Source organism: Eurypyga helias, unplaced genomic scaffold (assembly GCF_000690775.1).
Source record: "Eurypyga helias isolate BGI_N326 unplaced genomic scaffold, ASM69077v1 scaffold5899, whole genome shotgun sequence".
NCBI classification, from domain to species: domain Eukaryota; kingdom Metazoa; phylum Chordata; class Aves; order Eurypygiformes; family Eurypygidae; genus Eurypyga; species Eurypyga helias.
The window spans coordinates 2,696-20,460 of NW_010271281.1; the positions used below are offsets into that span (position 1 = coordinate 2,696).

A 17,765-nucleotide genomic window follows, 5' to 3' on the forward strand; every position below is an offset into this window, starting at 1 on the left:
ACAAACAGAATATTTTAGACATTGGTAATTTAAAATGATTTTGTGCCCAGTCTTTGAGTCACCTGTACAATGTCCGCTGGGAAGTCCATTCTATTTGAAAGTTGTTGTGGTAGAGCAGGAGTGACCCAGTCATGTTTTCCTCCTCCCACTAGTGAGCTAGGAACTTGCACTACTGCATGTGGGCTATCAATTAGCATTATCTCCATTTGTTTTAGATCCAGACAGGCGGTCTGTTTCAACAATGAACCTTTCGAAACATGTTGATCCAGTCATTAACAAGCGGCTCTCCTCCTCATCTGCAACATTACTAAATTCTCCAGACAGAGGTACAGTTGCAAAGAAGTAAAAAAACCCAAAAGTGCAAGAAATGTTCTGTATTGATGTATTACTTTGCACGTAAAACACGCTTCTGAAGTCATTTTCTGTACTTCATCTAAGTGGGAGTGAAAAGACTTCAAATGTGAAAAGTTAATGGTTGAACATTTTTTCCTGTGAGATGAAACATATGCTTCTTGTTTTTTTTAAAACAAGAGAACTTACCTAAACAATCTTACTTCAGCAAACGATAAAAGCGGTGCTTCTGTCAGGTTTTTAGTAAATGAGGTACAACTCTTGAAAGAATACATTGCTCCATAGTGCATGCAATCATGTGTGACCTTTTATTTGCATTAGGCCATTTTGTCATTATTTTGTTTTCCTTTCTTCTTTGGTAGTAGTTCTTGAATTTCTAAGAACATGTCGCATGGAGCTTTCAAGCAGTTATTACCATTTCTGACTGGTTTTATGGAAGAGGTATTGGTGGGTTTCATATGGTCTCTTTATTGATCTTTTGTGTCCAGTTACTTTTCAAAGATCGCTTTATTTCAGCGTATGGTTTTGATACTTACAACTCTGCACAAATGATAAACCATCAAGCTTTTAGAATTTAGCGTAGCTGAATTGCTGCTTCTGTTCTGAAGATTTGAGACAGAAGCACTGAGCTTAAAGGACTTTTTTATAAAAGAATGTCTCTTGTATAACTTGTGCAAAGAGCAATGTACTTGGTAGGGATTTTTTTGTCCTCTACCGAGAATGAGAAGTTCTGTCCCATTTCAGTCCAGATAAATGCATGTTTTCAAGATCAATTTTTAGAATAGAATTTCGGTTGTATTACAAAACTGGTTGGTAGACACCGTGATCTGTATGTCTTAACTAAGTGCCATGCTTTACCGGCATGCCTGGATGTGTGCAACTGGTTGTTTTGATGAGCCATGTTAATCCTAGCAGACTAACCTAGCTGTAGACTCTGGTAACTTGAGAAAAATACAGCATTATATTGGGAAATAACTTATTCCAAAACACAAATAACTTTCTTGTTCTGAATGTTGAGATCCAGCTCGTTTTAATTTTATTAGCTTTTCGGATGTACGTATGTTTTTCCAGATTGTTGCTGTTCTTTGCCCGAGGATGCTTCTTTGAGGAGGGATCTTGGAGGGGAGGGGGGAAACAGCAGCAGGCATTAAATATGAAGGACAGTCTCCGATGGGCTGCAATTCTTTGTGTTACAGTTTCTGCCACCCATTTCAAATTCAGGAGAAGTCAGAGTGAATAGTAGGCGGTCTAGTGGTGGGGAAGGGGAAAGAATATGGAAGTGATGGTCTTATGTCAAAAACTCTTAATGTTGAGGCATTCTTGGCATTTTCCTTAAAACAGAACAGAACTCTTCAGAAGTCTCTTGTGTCCTTCAGAGACTCCAAGACAGAGAGCAAATCCAAACACTGTAAATGCCCTCTTTCTTGTGCAAAGTCATATACCTAAATCTATCCAAGCATGGATCTGGAGAAGTGCCACTGGTCTCTCCGGTGGCCTCAACATCTTAAGGCAAATGCTTAAAGGAAAGCACTGTTCCCCATTTCGCCTTCCGGAGGGCACCCAGTGACGCTCTGTCTGTGCTGCGGACTCCTACCTGCAAATGGGGAGCTGGAGATGAGTATGATAAGCTTACCCTAAGTGGCTTATCGCTGTCATCAAGAACATGTCTTTGGTTAAGCAGCACCTTTTACCATTTGGAGGACAAGTTTTAGGGTTTTTTTGACCCAGCAAAAGAAAAAAGTAACTGCCTAAAAGACTGGTTAATTCCTTTTCAAGTATAATATTGCTATGTAGCTCTTTATCACAATTTTACAATCAGGCAGGTATAACAGGCTTTTCATTATGGTTTTATGTTAGTGGTATGGGTCTGGGTAGTTGAAACTGTAAGAAAACTTGAACACACATTCAAATGGAAAAAGCAACTGTTGAACAATAAATTCTAACTGTGCTCTGTAAGAGATGCTTAGCAATACTTCAGATGAGGTTTTACACACTTTCTTAGTTATGAAAAGCAAAACTGCACCATAGTTGTGCTCCTCCTCTCTGCAGAGCTTTTTCTTTCAAATGGGTGATGGTTTTGATCACCTTTGTCTGCCACCTTTGTAGAAGGAATTCCGGGACTCCAGTAGCGCCCCTTGTTGAAAGATAACCTAAGCATGGAGTAGTCTTTCCCCACCTACTCCTCACCATCTTTGTGGCTGTGTATGAGCAAACTCCACTCTTGTCAGTGAGAGTCCCCTTTGTGGTGCTCATCAGGAGACCCGTTAAATCCCTGCCTCCCATCTGTTCCTAGACCTAATCAGATGCTGCTGTTTGCTTACTTGCAATGCTGCTTCTGCTGCTCAGACAACTTTCCAGTGTTCAGTTTGTATGTTCTGAAGACAAATACAGATTATTGTAATCAGTTCACTGTGGCCACTTCCCTGGGACTGTGTGTGTTTTTCAGTTACAGGTTAGTCTATAAAGATCTCTAATCTGTTTAAACTTATTTGTTTGTAGCTGGGGGTAGGTGTACTTGTTTGTAGCAGCAACCCTATCATGAACGTGCTTCCTGCATGGAAACAAGGAGCAAACAGCCCTAGAAGTGATAGCCTAACACAGCATGAGGACAAAAAATGTTGTTTCCCCTTGTCTGTCAGATAGTTTGAAGGACTAAACCTTGAAAACATCACCCTGAGGTTTCAAAAACAAAGAGCAAGAAAAAAGTCTCCAACCTCTTTGTCTTAAAGTCAATCTTACTATTTTGGGATGCTCTTTGTTTGTATTTGGACACCAAAGTTAAGTTGTTCAACGCATTTGGGCATTGTAATTTAAGTAATTTGGGCATTGTAAGTTAATACTCTTGTACTTGGAACTCAGTGGGCAAAAGTTTATTTGGTTGTTGGAGGTTAATGGTGATGGTAATGAGTACTAGAGTATGTCTTGCAAGTGTAAAATATGATGCTTTCAGGGGGCTGTGCATTTGGAAAATTCAGTATATGATGACCTTGCTCCATGAAGCCAAGGTGTATTTAAAGGGACTCTGGACTGAACCCATTTTAGAGATTTAGGGAGACTTCACTCCAAGCTCCTGCTAAAACTGTTTTGACACCTGAACCAGGCCAGTCCTTTCGTGGAGAAGGGAGTTTTTGTTGGTCTCTCTGAGCTCACTGTTGGCGCACATCAGCTAACTCGCTCCCAAACACTGCCTCAGTGCTGTTAGTTGGGTGCTGTGGCACACGGCTGCTTCCAGTGGGTGATGTGGATCCCATGTTAGGGGCAAAGAGGAAAGGGAATTAAACCATGCTCACCTTAAGGGCAAGTGACATAGGATAGGTGAGACGTGGCAATTTAGTGTTCTAAGTGTCTTAGCTGTGTCCTCTTGTGACTGCTTCATCTCTGGGGCCTCATGCGTAAGGTCTGCGGTGGGCCCACCGGGCCATACTACGTTGTGACATTTCCTTATCAGCTGTTTGGAGCTGTACAGAAAACTCTAAGAAATGTACAGTATACGTAGTACTGATTTATTGGGCTAAAATTTCAGGCATGGCTTTCTGAAGCTGTACAATCTTTGTGTGAAACTATGGTGGAAGAGTTTCTCCAGACTATTCCATACTCAGGCCTGTGAGCCTCACCTAGTAAAGCCTGAGACTGCAAAGAAGGATGTGTTGTCTTGCAACAGTGGGTTTAAACAGGGATCATACTGACCGTGGTGCCTGGAGAAGAAAGGAAGCAAAGATTTTACCATTATTGCATCCAGTTTAATGACAGTTCTGTGATTTTTCTTCATTATTAAATTACAAGCTTAATGATAATGTGTGCGCTGTAATGGAGGTCTCTGTAGGGTATTTTGTCTCCGTATTATCTGAACCAATGCAGGCTGGAACCATTTATCACAAAGAGCTCTGGCAGTAGTACATTGTGTAAGGACACTTATCCAGAGAGCCTGCTGTGTCTGAGAGTCCTATATTTCTATAGTAATGCCCTGTATTGAGTTAGCAGAATTTAGGGGAGCAATTTGAGAAGTGAAAAACAGCACTGAGGGTGGACTGGGCAATTATGCTTTCATAGGATAGCATTGAGATTGGCCCTCTTTTCATGGGCCTCAGCATGGAGTAGATTAAAGATAGATTCAGACTTTATGGCTATTAAGTGATGGATCTCTACCTTTAAAAATGCAAATTAATCTCAAGTTTATTACAGCCAGACACTTCAGTGAATGTTTGAGAGACTGAACCTCATAAATTCAAGCTGCAGTTTTGTTGCTGTAAACATCAAACTAAGGCCAATAAATGCTGAGATGCAAGAAGACCTGATTTCACTTCCAACCATTATTGCTGTGTTCTAAGCTTATTATGAACTACTAGGGGAACTAGTTGAATGTTTTGGTTTGTGATGCTCATTACAATACAATTTGTTGCTTCAGAGTATCAAAGAAACATCTAGTTCAGTTTTAAAAGTAACTTCTAGGGCTCTTTTGTTTACCACTTCACCATGATCAGTGTTTAAATAATGTATTTTCAAAAAGTGAATACATTTTACAAGGCAAAAGGAATGTATTGACAAGCTAAATTTGCATTAGGTAATATTGGGAAAGGCAGGGCAGGAGAGTGATTGCAGCCAGGTCGAAGTGTAGTCTTGTTTCCAAAACAGACTAGCAATGCAAAAAGTTGGCTCTTGTTACCGTTCTGAAGGTTATTGTTAGCAGGATTTTTGAAAGAGAATTAATGATCAAATATACTGACTGCATTTTGTGGCTTCATGTATTACCAAGACAAGTGTAGCTGCTGAGCTTGGTATCCGCAGTTGAGGTGCACTGTATCCTTTTGTGATGCTTTCATAAAACCTCTTTCTTGGTCATAATTCTCTGTGTGGTAGTAAGCAACCTTTGCTTTTTTCTAGCCAGGCTGGGAGACTTTGGGAGTGGTTTCAGTAACTGGTCTTTTTTGTAACTGAAAAACTATATACCTTAAGTGTAGAAAGAGTTTAGGATGCAAACATCTTTCTCAAAGTCTGTATTTAAGAGTGGCAACTAGTCTCCTAGTACAGAAGTTATTCTGTCATTCCTACGAGGCAGTGTGGCACGTGTTCAAAATATCAGTGTTAAACTGATAATAACTTACCATAATGCCCCAGGCAGTAACTCACATTAAATGTTGATATACATGTTCCTATGGGAATTCCTCTACTGAAATGGAGTAAGAATAAAATGCAAAACCCTGAGTGATTGGATGCTTTCAATCTGTGAAGGACAGTTTCAAGATTTTCGTGGTATTCAGTAGTGAGGAGACAGTACTAATACTTCTGCACATGTAGTTACTTGTGAAGTGTTTGATCTAACATCTTGCTTGTATGGTGCACGTTCAGCTCGCCGTCTGCAGCTCAGTCCTTGGGAGAGCAGCATCGTTAGCAGGCTCCTGATGCCCACTCACTCATTCCTGGCCCGAAGTAAAAGCACAGCTGCATTGTCTGGAGATGCAGGTAAACCTATAAGAACAGAGGCTTCCTGTCTCAGCCACTTATTTTTTCCAGCTTTCCTGTGGGATGTTGTAAGGTTGTTGATCTGAGTGTTCGGTAGCATCCCAGAATGAACTTGGATGCCCAGTATTACATTGCGTGACAGCATGAAACTTGTTTGTACAGTTGTTTGCTATGTCTCTTTCTCCCACACCTCTTTCTTAATTTCTTTTGCCTCTTCATTAATGCAGTAAATGACTCCAGCACATGCAGAGCACTAATGGCATGCCATCCGCGGCTGTTTAAGGAAATGTGTGCAATGCTGTAAAGAGCTGATTCAGCACGCCCACTCCTAAGGCTGGGAACTGCTTGCTGCAAGGAATAGTTTCACTCTGTCAGGGCACTTCCCACATGGAGCAAGTCAGACTTGTAGAAATCCGCTGGTTGCAGTGGATTTAATATGTGTGAAGTTAAATGTGTAGGTTTGGTGAGGTTATAATAATTGTCAAGTTCCTGCAACCCCAAAACAGCGCTCTGATGTACTGACTGAGAGCAAATTAGCATGCGGAAATGTGAAAATATTGCCAGGTGGGTAACTTAAAGCACAGGCAAAACTGTATTCCAAAGACAAGCAGGGCCTACCTGCTTAACATGTATTTTAGGCAGGTGACAGCTGCCTCTCCTTTGATAAAAGGATGTGTTATGATCATGCACTGGGGACTTCACCAATACAGTAGTGTGTCACTGCGCATGCGGAATGTTTAAGTCCAGGCAGGTCTTTCCTGTCTGATATGGACAGGATTTTTATTCTAATTAAAGGCTGTGGAAGGTAAGAAGGAATAGAGATCTGCTAAGATTACTTTTAAAGAAGCTTTAACTTAAGAACTCTTATAACTAATTAGGCTGCAGTACATTTCCACAGGGGTAGTGCTGTAGGAGCTAAAATGTGGATGGTATGTTCTGCAAACAGTGGAATTAACCAGTACAGCATTCCTTTTCACTCTTCACAAACAACAGCTTGTAAAGTAAATACATAATGTCATCTACCAAGCAGGAGATTGGAAATTCAGGTCTTCCTTACAAAATAGTTGAGAAAGCAGTGTCTTAATTTTGTAATTAGTCCCTTTACTGGAGCAAGCATGAAAATCTTTTGTGACTGCTGTTGTTTATACTGCACAATAAGCTCTAAACCGAGTGGCATATTGAAACAGGTTGCAAATAGCAGGAGTGAGTGATTTGTCAGTCATCAGTCTGAGGTAATTCTCTGAAATGCTTTCCTTATGCTAGCTGGAGCTGTATCTCCCCAGAAGAATAATCCATCTGCTCATTGTTTTCCAGGTATTTTTCTCTAAGAGCAGTACCTGCAATCCCTTGATGCAGGAGGCTTCCTGGAGATTAATGATGAGGTGGTGGCAATGGCTCACAGCTGTGCTCTGAGCAATCTGCTCATCCCAGCCTGTCATTATTCCCTAGGAAATTCTCCTGCCCTTTGGCTGTAAAGATAAATTACTATGCAAAATATCAAGATCCAATTAAAGATGGATTCATGCCCTTAAATTTATAAGCGAGCTATTAGGGACATCGGGAGTAAGAGTGCATCTGGATTGTCTTTAAATAACCCCCCAAACCCCAGTTTTTAAAACAACTCTCCAAAGCTGCTCTGAATAGGTGCAATCCTGTTGGTATAGGATTCTTGGGGAGTGTGCTTCCTAAAGCATTGTTTGGCAAGATCGCAAGTGAAAATTACCTGCTTGTCTTTTAATACTTCTGACGTCATACGGGGTGGTAACTTCAGATCATCAGTGTGCCGCAAGAGAATTGATTCACACGGGGTGGGAATCGCAGATCATAAGCTGTTTGAAAACAAGCGTTGTGCCACTGCCTCCTACCTGGTTTAGATACACTCAGCCAAAAAAACCCAAACCACAAAAACAACCCTCCATTTTCATGTTTCTCAACTTTTTAGGTCAGTCGTCTTGCACTACCTCACCAAACAGAAGTCCCTCTCAGTGATAAGGCAAGCAGGGGTGCCGTAACACTTACGTGAGACCCTTTATCCATAACGTTAATCTCTCAGGGCGGGGGGATTTGCAGCGTTAGTGCTGTTAAGTCCGTGAGCTCTTCCCCTAACAGCAGCTGTGCTCTGTAACGCTGGGACAATTAACTATATGTGGAGATGCATTCTTTCAAGGGATCTGCACCCGAAAAACGTTGGGGTTTTTTTACCAAAGAAACTGCGGATGCAATTTTCTTTATTGAAAAAAAAAAAAAGGGGGGGATAGGGGAGATTCCTTCTAGAAGCTCTATGTTTCCTTCAAGTAACATGCTGAACAATAATCATGCTGAGATTGTATCAAATGACCAGGAAAGACAAACAGGAACAGACAAATAGGTTCCCCCACGATAGGTTTTGCAGCTTTAAAATTCTCTCTGAATATGTAATCAGAGCACTGTATGTCTGATAACCTGCCCCTGCCAGGAGATCGTGTGGTCATAGTCTTTGTCCTCCTGCAATCCAACAGAAACTCCCATCCCAGTTACTCAAACACTCATTTCCAAGGTGATTCGGTGGTGATGTTAGCCTGCTTTTTTGAAATGTGTAAAATAGTTTGCTGTTGAAAATGTGTTTGAATCAGCTGTTATTCTGGAGTTATCAAATATTAAAAGTTCTTAAATGGATGGGCTTCAGGAAAGAGGGATTTTTTAAAAAAACATCACTTGCTAAAAATTGTAGGCAGCAATTTCATTGATCTCCTAGGTGAAACTGCTTTCTATTGTTAATGTGTTTTGATCTTTGTGTGTATGTCTCCTTTTAATTTTCCTCCACTTCCAAGACCAATTGATAGGCATTCTGATTTTAGTTTGTTTTTTATTCCGATGGTAATTGAAACTCGTGTCAATGCGTATGCTAAGCTGGTCAGCCAGACCAGTCGTTGTGCCCACTGCCTTTTCTGAACCACGAGTGGTATAAAAATTTGACAGAAAAACATTGTGACCTTCTACTTCCCAGTTACGTGGCATACTACTTAATTTATTTACAAGAAATTATAGTTTACAAACAGAAAAGTACAGGAGTGCCTATTGAAATTGTGTCATTGCTGTATGTCTGGCCAATCTAATGGATCAAATGATGTTCTGACTTGAGAATTAGTCATTCCTCCATGTATTAATACCTTCTTTCTTTTCTTTCTCGGTTGTTTCTGTTCCTGCTGGCTTTCCTCTGTCACTTCCTCAATGCTGCTCTGTAATTAAAATTAATAAATAACGAAACCCACCAACACCGTAGTCATCCCCATTTGTCCCCGTTCAGCATCTTGCAGCCCCATCAGCCCTTTCTCCTACAAGGCCATGAACTGTAGGAATCCAGGAGACCGAGCAAAGCTTTATGCCTCCACTGATGCCGTCGGACGCAGGAGAACGACGCACCTTGCAGGGGTAAGCGTGCCAGCTGGGCCTGCGCTAGTGGCTCCTGCCCTGGTCGCCCTGCTTGTTGGGACAGGAGTAGTTGCAGGGGTACTTGTCTCGTCCTCCCTTCCACGCTGTCCCCACCCCCCTGACGTGTTTCATAGTGGGCTGGGTTTTAACTGAGGTACACTACACTGTGTGGTGACGTGGCCTGGTTACACACCGAAGAATCCATGTGGGAAAACACCCATGTTTGCAGAGTGGATGCCTCAGCTTCTCTTGAGGCACAGAGGCAGTCACGGGGTGTGTGCCCTTTTCCCAAGTGGATTCTTTGCGGCCTTAAGGCCCAAGCTGTGTCGCAGTTTTTGACTGGGAGGAGGAGGGATTGTTTTCACAAAGCCTGTGGTGTTTCCTGTCTTCTGGGGCGTCTAGAAAGTTCAGCTGAGCCTCTGGGATGGGGTGGGGTGGGGGTGGGAAGGGGGAGGAAGGCGTGCACTCTTACATGTTTATATCCCTAAACACACAGAGCACTGTCACTCCACCGTTACTTTCTTAGGGGGCCAGGCTAGTAAACTTTGCCTCGCCGAGAAGGAAGAGGTTGGTTTAGGAGCGTGGCTCGTGAAGGAGGCTTCCCACAAATCACCTGTTTGGTCTGAATGGTTGCATAGCAGCGACGAGACCGATCTGAGCTTTCAGGGAAAATCAGAAATGTGATACGGTCAGACTGAATTCACGTTGACCGTGCTACAAACCGACGGGATGCAGTTGGTTCCAGTGCAGTTGTCATTTGCTGAGCTTGAGCAGTTCGATCTTTCCTTGGACTCTCTGCAGCCTGAGTTTGTTTAGAGTGCGAGAAGAGTGAAGTCATCTCTGCAAATGATGTTGTGTGAGGTGCTTGCATTTTCATTTGGCCCGACGGGCAAAACGTCAGTAGCAGCACTGCCTCTTGACATCCTTGTTGGAAGCAGTGCTAATCAAAGCTGCGTGAATCATACTTAATCTTTCAGGCAGATGGATACATTGAAGCCGAAGTTCAGGCACGGCACTGGGATGTGTCTCTAGAGAGATCTCTCAGTATGCACACAGTGCCTTGTAATCTCCAGGGATGTCACTTTAATACCTCTTGGGTCTTTCTCATTGCAAGTGGTTTGGGTTTTTTTAAATTTTTGTTTGTTTTTTTTTTTTTTAATTAAAAAGAGGAAAGATTGGTACATTTTGGTGGAGGAGACAATGTAAAAATAGAAAATGACTGAGTTTAGAGCTGTTTTCAGTAGCCTGTACGGTGTGGATAATCTTTTATTCTTCTGTAATCTTCTGTAGGAATTCAGTTTTTTACTTGATTGCTATTAAGAAAAAAATTCTGATGCTCTGTTTTTGAGAATAATAGAGTAGATCAATATAGGTATTGCTAGTGAGTCAAAATTCTTGTTCATTGTAATGCATTTATTCTGGCTGTGTATACTTTGGTAACTCAAGTGATTACCATGTTAATCAGTAGGTATCTGGTAAATTATACTGCCAAAGACCTGGCTTGAGTAATGACTTCAGGATCAGGACCATCTATTGCTAATATTAAGTTATGGTTTTGGAAATTTGAAATAATTAATTTTAACCATAATGACTCGAAAAACCCTCTTGGATTTATGAAGATAACCCAAGGGTTTATGTGCTCATGAAGTTGTCTTCAGTCTTCTTTTTTTCCAGTTGCAAACCTGGTTTTCAGTTCAGGAGACCAGCACTGCAGAGCTCTCACCCAGTGAGGTTCCGTAGCAGCGTGGTACTCCTGCTGCAGGGGCTGTGCTTAAGCCCCAGCCAAGGTGGTGAGGAGCAGCCCCTCTGCATCCTGTCAGCTGAGTGGCAGCTCAGTGTACTCTCCAGTATTCCCATTCTTCAGACTCCCAGAGTCTGAGATCATTATTCCAAAAACCTGAAGTTTTTCATTTATATTAAATGAAGGATATACATGCCTAAATTCAGATGTGTTCCAGCAGTTCTATTACTACAAACCAGAGCTATAACAGCAATATTTAAAAAAAATAAAATCTTGAGATGAGAAATAAAGAAGGAAAAAGGGAATCGTTACCATGTAAAAGACTCAATGGCAAAAAAGTACGTGTTGTGAAATAATCCAAGAAAAAAAGAATAGGATAACTCTTGTACCACGTTTGAGGGCTTTGAGGGCATCTGTGGTGGTCTCATATAAGCGTGAAAGCAAAAGGAGTTTGGGCTAACTAGGGGCTGACTAAGTGTGAGCCTGGGTGGTGGGGGGAGTGTTTTGCTCTTTTTTCAACGAAATCCTGGGTTTATGGGGAGTAGTGGAAGGTACATTAAACCTTAAAATGTAACATTTTTGCCTGTGTAAAAATAAACCTCTGCAAATAAGCCCATTGTGTCTTAGGACAGCAGAGAACGTGATTAAGAAGGATTCTTGGTGTCAAACGCATTTTTACTGACAAAGGTGGTGTGGGATTACAGGGGCTGTATTAATGAACTTGTCAAACAGGTTGTAGATACTGCTGACTCAGCACTGTTTTTCTCAGCCCCCTCATACCCCTCATCCTTAACTGAGCTTGTTTTGCTTTCTTTGGTCGTGTGAACCCTGGCTTGACTTTGTCTTTTTGTTTGCTGAACTATAGACTGAGAAAAAAGAAAAGGAGAGAGACCACTTGTCATCCAGCTTCTCTGCCAGCTTTAGAGGACGTCATTTTTCTTCCAACCCCAAAGCTAGATCTCCAGCTCCCTCTCCAGTTTGGTAAGCCAAGTACATGCTTAGCTGGAGGTTGAGCTGTGGGCAGCTCTGATTGTGCAATTAATTAAATGTGAAACAGTGCAAACTTATTTGGTGATGTAGATGTTTCTCTCTGCAAAAAAAGCAAGACAATCCTGCTTCTAGGAAAAATATGACTACTGCTTTGAGGAAGGGGAGGGAGGAGGGAGATACCTGGTTTTTCCCCCCTTGTCTGGGCTCAGTGCTCACACATCTGGAGAGTTGCAAAGAGAAGCATTTTGCGTGAAAGCTTGTTGGTTTCTCCAGCAGTCCTGCTTGGTAGCAGAGAAATAGAGAAGCTGTTTTATCTTTGTCTATTGTTGTTGTAGAAGTCAGACGTAGGTGGTGTCCAGCAGAGCATGCCTGACAGTGACTGTCACTCTTTGGTTACCCAGGCACGCGTCAAAGTCTTTGCCTTTTTTGCCTGGCACACCCAAGCAGATAACGTCCCCACCTGGTTCTTCCAAAGTTTCCTCCGCTCAGGCACGTCCTCCTTCTCCTGGCAACATCCGGCCGGTGAAAAAAGAGGTCAAAGCTGAGAGTGAGAAGAAAAGACCAGAGAAGGAGGCTGAAAAGGCCAGTGAGGAGAGGAGAGAAGAGAGTAAAGGAACTTCAGCAGGTGCTGGAGAATCTGCAAGTCGGGAAGAGCTTGCTGTCCAGGCAGAGCTTGCTCAAGGTAAGGAGAGGTCCTTCTTTAGGTTAAGGAGTGTCGGAGAGTCTCTTATGTTCTTCCCTCCCTTTCTGTGAAACAACACAGTAGTTTTCTGTCCAAAGTTAATCTAAGTTCTTCGGGCCGTTCCTGCAGATGTATGTTCACTACAAGGGAAGTGTTAACGGGCTGAAGCCCTTCTAACAGTCACAACACACAGACCTGCCTTGTACAATGAGGCTTCACAGCCCTCTTCGCTGCCCTTTTGGATCAGGATTCTGTCCCTCGCATTACAGACCTGATGTGAATTGGTTTCTTGTTCCAAAAAGTTCTGTTACAGTAGTTCCAGTCTGGTACCCAGGTCCTACCACACAAGGTGCAACCACACAAAATGCTTGAGATTTACAATAATAAACGGATGTTGGCCAGGAGCATGTAAAGGAGAAGTAATTGCCATGCTAGCAGGTATTTTCACTGCTCTTCTGATAACCTTTTGCCTGCTTCCTTTGAGGAGAAAGCTTCCTTTTAAAAGGATTTCAGGGATACCACTGAGAACTCTTGCAGATGTGTACAAGTTGTAGTTCCCAGTACAAGGTGCAGACCAGAGAAACATCGTCTTCTGCTTGTTTTGACAGTTTAGCTTGGGAGGAAGAGAGGCTCAACTTTGTAGGGTCAGTCAACATGTGAGTTTGTGACAAGGTCACTTAGTACAGAAACAAGTTATGTGTGATAAAGATACTAAGAAATGAAGTAGTTCGTAGTCATAGCGAAGAAACAAGTAGTGGAGAGGGGCGAAAGAGAAAGGATACTGTACTCAGAGTGGTGAGCAGCACTTCAAAGTGGGTATCTGTTGCCAGAGCCAGAGGAAGTGGTGGTTGGGACCAAAGACTGAGACCTCAGGCTAAGCATTGTGCATGTGAGGTTAGAGGGGACAGGCTTTGTGCTGCAGATCATAGAATCACAGAATGGTTTGGGTTGGAAGGGACCTTAAAGACCATCTAGTTCCAACCCTCCTACCACGGGCAGGAACACCTTCCACTGGAGCCCCAAACTGCCAAAACTTAGCCACTGGTTGAAGGCAGAAGTCTAGAGAGGGGCACGTGTAGCGTTCAGGGCTAGAGAGGCATCGCTGATTCTCCCTGGTCTGCATTGCGGGTGAACGTGGCTGATTCTGCCAGTTAACTGGCCTGGCCTTTAACCTGTCTGGCTCAGCCACCTGCTAGCTGTGCAGCCACAGGAGCCAGAGACCAGCAGCTAATGATTACCGACGGAGCCATTCGATTTGCAGGCAAATCTCACCTGACTTTATTAATAGCTGGCAGTGTGCGCTGGCAGCCCAGAAGGCCAACCGTATCCTGGGCTGTATCCGGAGAGGTGTGGCCAGCAGGTCGAGAGAGGGGATTCTGCCCCTCTACTCTGCTCTGGTGAGACCCCAGCTGGAGTGCTGCGTCCAGCTGTGGAGCCCTCAATATCAGAAGGATATTGACCACTTGGAGCGAGTCCAGAGGAGGGCCACGAAGATGCTCAGAGGGCTGGAGCACCTCTCCTATGGGGACAGGCTGCGAGAACTGGGCTTGTTCAGCCTGGAGAAGAGGCGGCTCCGAGGAGACCTCATTGCAGCTTTCCAGTATCTGAAGGGGGCCTACAAGGGTACTGGGAGGGGACTTTTTACAAGAGTCTGTAGTGATAGGACAAGGGGAAATGGGTATAAATTGAAAACAGGGAGGTTTAGATTAGATGTCAGGAAGAAATTCTTCACAGAGAGGGTAGTGAGGCACTGGAACAGGTTGCCCAGAGATGTTGTGGATGCCCCATCCCGGGAGGTCTTCAAGGCCAGGCTGGATGTGGCTTTGAGCAACCTGGTCTAGTGGAAGGTGTCCCTGCCCATGGCAGGGGGGTTGGAACTAGGTGATCTTTAAGGTCCCTTCCAACCCTAACCATTCTATGATTCTATGATTCTATAATAGCAGTGAAGTTTCAAAGGTATTTTGGGTGTGCCTGTGCACACCGCTGTCATCTTTCCTGACGGCAGGGCAGGTGTGCACTAAACAGGCCGCTTGTGAAGCTTCAGCACCTGAGGCAAGAAGTGGGCCCCGAGCAGCACAAAGCTGTACTCCCTTCAGGAGTGACAGCCCTGCCTGAGTTCATGTTGGTAAATTAAAGAGGGATGAGGGGCAGGGACTTCGTCATTTAGACTGTTTAACTATTACGAAGGCTCTCTGGTATGTTTCTGATCCAGGTTGTTATTGCAGCCCCATATTTTCTTACCTTCCGTCCCTGAGGCTGCTAAGAGCATAGCTCTGAGGGGCTCCCAAGCTTTAGAGTCATCAAATTACTTACCTTCTCACATTTGACCATCCCAAGATTTTCTGAGTACCCAGATACATCTTGGAGGTTGGCCCAGGCCTGGACTGTTCCCTTGGGATGGCCTGAATACCTGTTCTGTAATGTGAGAGAACAGTGCTCTGGCTGAGGCTAAACTGTGCCAGCCCACCTCGGGGCTAGAGAACAGGCCCTGGCACTCTTGAAATTGCTGGTGTCCACGTATCATTTGAATTCAGGGTGAAAGCCCTGAAGGAGTTGCAGAAAGACCTGCACAGTCTTTACTTGATAGAAGATGAGAGCAGAGAGGTCAGCAGATGTGAGTATTCAGCACGGAGACTGCAGCTGAATTTGTGTTTGTATACGTGACAAGGTGTAGGAGTGGGGAACCGGGGAGGAAACCCTTGTTGGAAGTTGTTAGTGAGGTGAGGAAAATGCTGTTACATCCCAAAGGGTGGTTAGAAATTCTAGATTTAAAAGCGTCTCCTGGCTGTTGCTGATGACTTACTTTACGTGTGTCTTCCCAGGATCAGAACCTGATTCCATTGACAGTTCAAAGTCTTCCCTATCCATGTTTGTCTGTGTCACCAGACGGTGATTACCCTGGGAATGCTTCCTTGGGTTACCCTCTGTGTCGGTTCTGGGTCCCGGGCCCCCAGAGGAGCAGTGCAGTTGCGGTCCTCTGTGCCTGTGATAGAGGATGCCAGGCAAACCTCCTGAAATGGGAACTAGTGTCTGTCTTGGGGAAAAACTGTAACGCCTCCTCTGCCAGGTGGCCAAAGCTGGTCCTGGGTAAGGAGTGTACACGAAGGCACTAGTAAGATTGGGAAACAAGCCGTAGTTCACCAACAGTGGCCAGCCTTGTTAAGGAGCTGTGTCCTGTTCCCCTGAGTTGCCTTGGGTTGGGGTAACTGCAAAATCGATGTTTGTGTCCCGCCTTGTGGCAGATCACTTCAGACAGTTGATGTTTGAGATCACCAAGGCACCGAATGTGATTGGCCTGTCACTGAAAAGTCTGGCTCTGCTCTTCAGATGTAGACTGTCAAACAGGAGAAAATTTAATACCACAACATCTCGTTTCTGCTCTCCAGATAGAATTGGGCAAACTTAAAAAAAGTGATGGTAGCGGGACTTGCTGAGTCAGCAGAACTCCTGTTGAGCCCCTGTCAGCATTAATTCTTTTGACAGAAAAGTTGGCTTAACCTTTCAACTGCAGCTGCTTTCAGGTATCCTGTAAAAAACAAACTTCCCCTAAGGAATATGAACCCCTAGCATCTAGAAATTTCTTCCTCTAAATCATTTACACAACCATGTAAGCGTAAAAATATTTTACGGAGTATTTGAAGCTATTTCCTGTTCCTTTCCAAGAAGTGTCACCTCGGTTGGTGTGTCTGTACAATCTCTTTCAGCAGTCAGCCCATCCCTGCCTCCTGCTCCGCCAGCTCTTTCTCCACCCACAGCCCCCACAAAGACTTCTGCAGGCACAACTGACCCTGAAGAAGCAACAAGGCTGCTGACTGAGAAGAGGCGCCTCGCCCGAGAGCAACGGGAACGGGAGGAGCAAGAAAGGCGGGAGAGAGAAGAGCTTGAAAGGTGATTCTAGACCCCTGCAGTGGAGAGGAGATGTTTGTAGCAGCCTCGTAGCAGCTTCTTGTCTATGTTCTGTTGTCACACGATGATACATGAAGCACACTACTGAAGTGCAGGAGATATGGGGTTCCCCTCCACCCCCACAGAGGAATTTTCCTGTTGGGGTTTTTCATAGGTGCAATTGAAATGCGTTGAAAGAAGTGATGCTAGCAGCTGCTGTGGTGGTGGTGGTCTCTGCTCTTGTTTGGAGTTGAGTATGTGAAAGTGTCAGGTGAGTCAATGGCCCACAAAATAAAATAATTTTTACGAGTTACTAGAATAGGACAACAAAAAGAAAATGTCATTTTGAACCATCCAAGGTGAATCCACTTCTTGAATGTTGAATTTTATGGGTTTTGAGACAGTAAAATCAGTTGAACTAGGAAAACAAGTGAAAACAGACGTAAAGGAAGATCATGAGTATAGAATAGCTCACGAAAATCTACTTGAACGGGTGAAGATTCTTCATCTGGGAAGACCATCTGCCCTTCTGAGTGGGGATATAAGCTACAAAGCCCTAAATAATTTGGGTAGCATCATAGGTGAAGAGGACAAGTTATTCACTCCTGTAATACATGGATGAGAAGGCATTAAGTGAGGTTAGGAGGTAATGTTAAAAGATCAGCAGAATTAGGTACTTCTTTAAAATTGAGGAGCCGTTGCCACAGGGTAAGATGGATGCCAAAAACTTACACTATTTCAAAATATGATTAAATAAAATTACAGAAAGAAGGGGTTTGTAAGATGTATTAACGCCAATGGTACCGTTTCTGATGCAGAAAGTACCCGAGCCGTAGATCAGTGGGAGCCAGGCACGTGCTGGAGAAGTACTGCTATTGCCTTGCCAAATTTTAACGTCCCATGGGGCTTTGCCTTTGTTCCCTGCTGGAAGCAGAACAGACAACTTGGCCTGACCCAGTCCAGGTGCTTTGATACTCTTATGAGCTAGACAGCAGTGCAACCTCCTTTATCCAGCTGTCCTGCAGTGCTGGTGTCTTGGGTCAGCAATCTGGTGGCTTTGGGTTTATTCTCTTCTTTTTTAACTTCTTTTTGTTACGCTTGTTTCATGATGGCAGGCAAAAGAAGGAGGAGCTGTCGCAGAGGATAGCTGAAGAAAGAGCTCGCCGAGAAGAGGAAGAAGCTCGCAGACAGGAAGCAGAAAAAACCCGAAAGGATGCAGAGGAGGAGCGGGAAAAGGAAGAGAGG

The 17,765-nt window shown here is 43.8% G+C and overlaps 1 protein-coding gene across 1 annotated transcript in view; it reads left to right on the top strand.

Annotated features, from left to right (window-relative positions):
- Positions 1–215: 215 nt before the first annotated feature.
- Positions 216–17,765, top strand: part of MAP7 (microtubule-associated protein 7) — a gene marked incomplete at its 5' end in the record, with an annotated part of 31,170 nt that continues 13,620 nt past the window's right edge. The window contains 7 exons of the mRNA XM_010158744.1: positions 216–326; positions 5,698–5,811; positions 9,098–9,222; positions 11,829–11,944; positions 12,355–12,635; positions 16,340–16,523; positions 17,636–17,765. The exon at positions 17,636–17,765 is cut by the window's right edge and continues 84 nt beyond it. Coding sequence (XP_010157046.1) covers positions 216–326; positions 5,698–5,811; positions 9,098–9,222; positions 11,829–11,944; positions 12,355–12,635; positions 16,340–16,523; positions 17,636–17,765 — 1,061 coding nt within the window. The remainder of the gene's footprint in view (positions 327–5,697; positions 5,812–9,097; positions 9,223–11,828; positions 11,945–12,354; positions 12,636–16,339; positions 16,524–17,635) is intronic.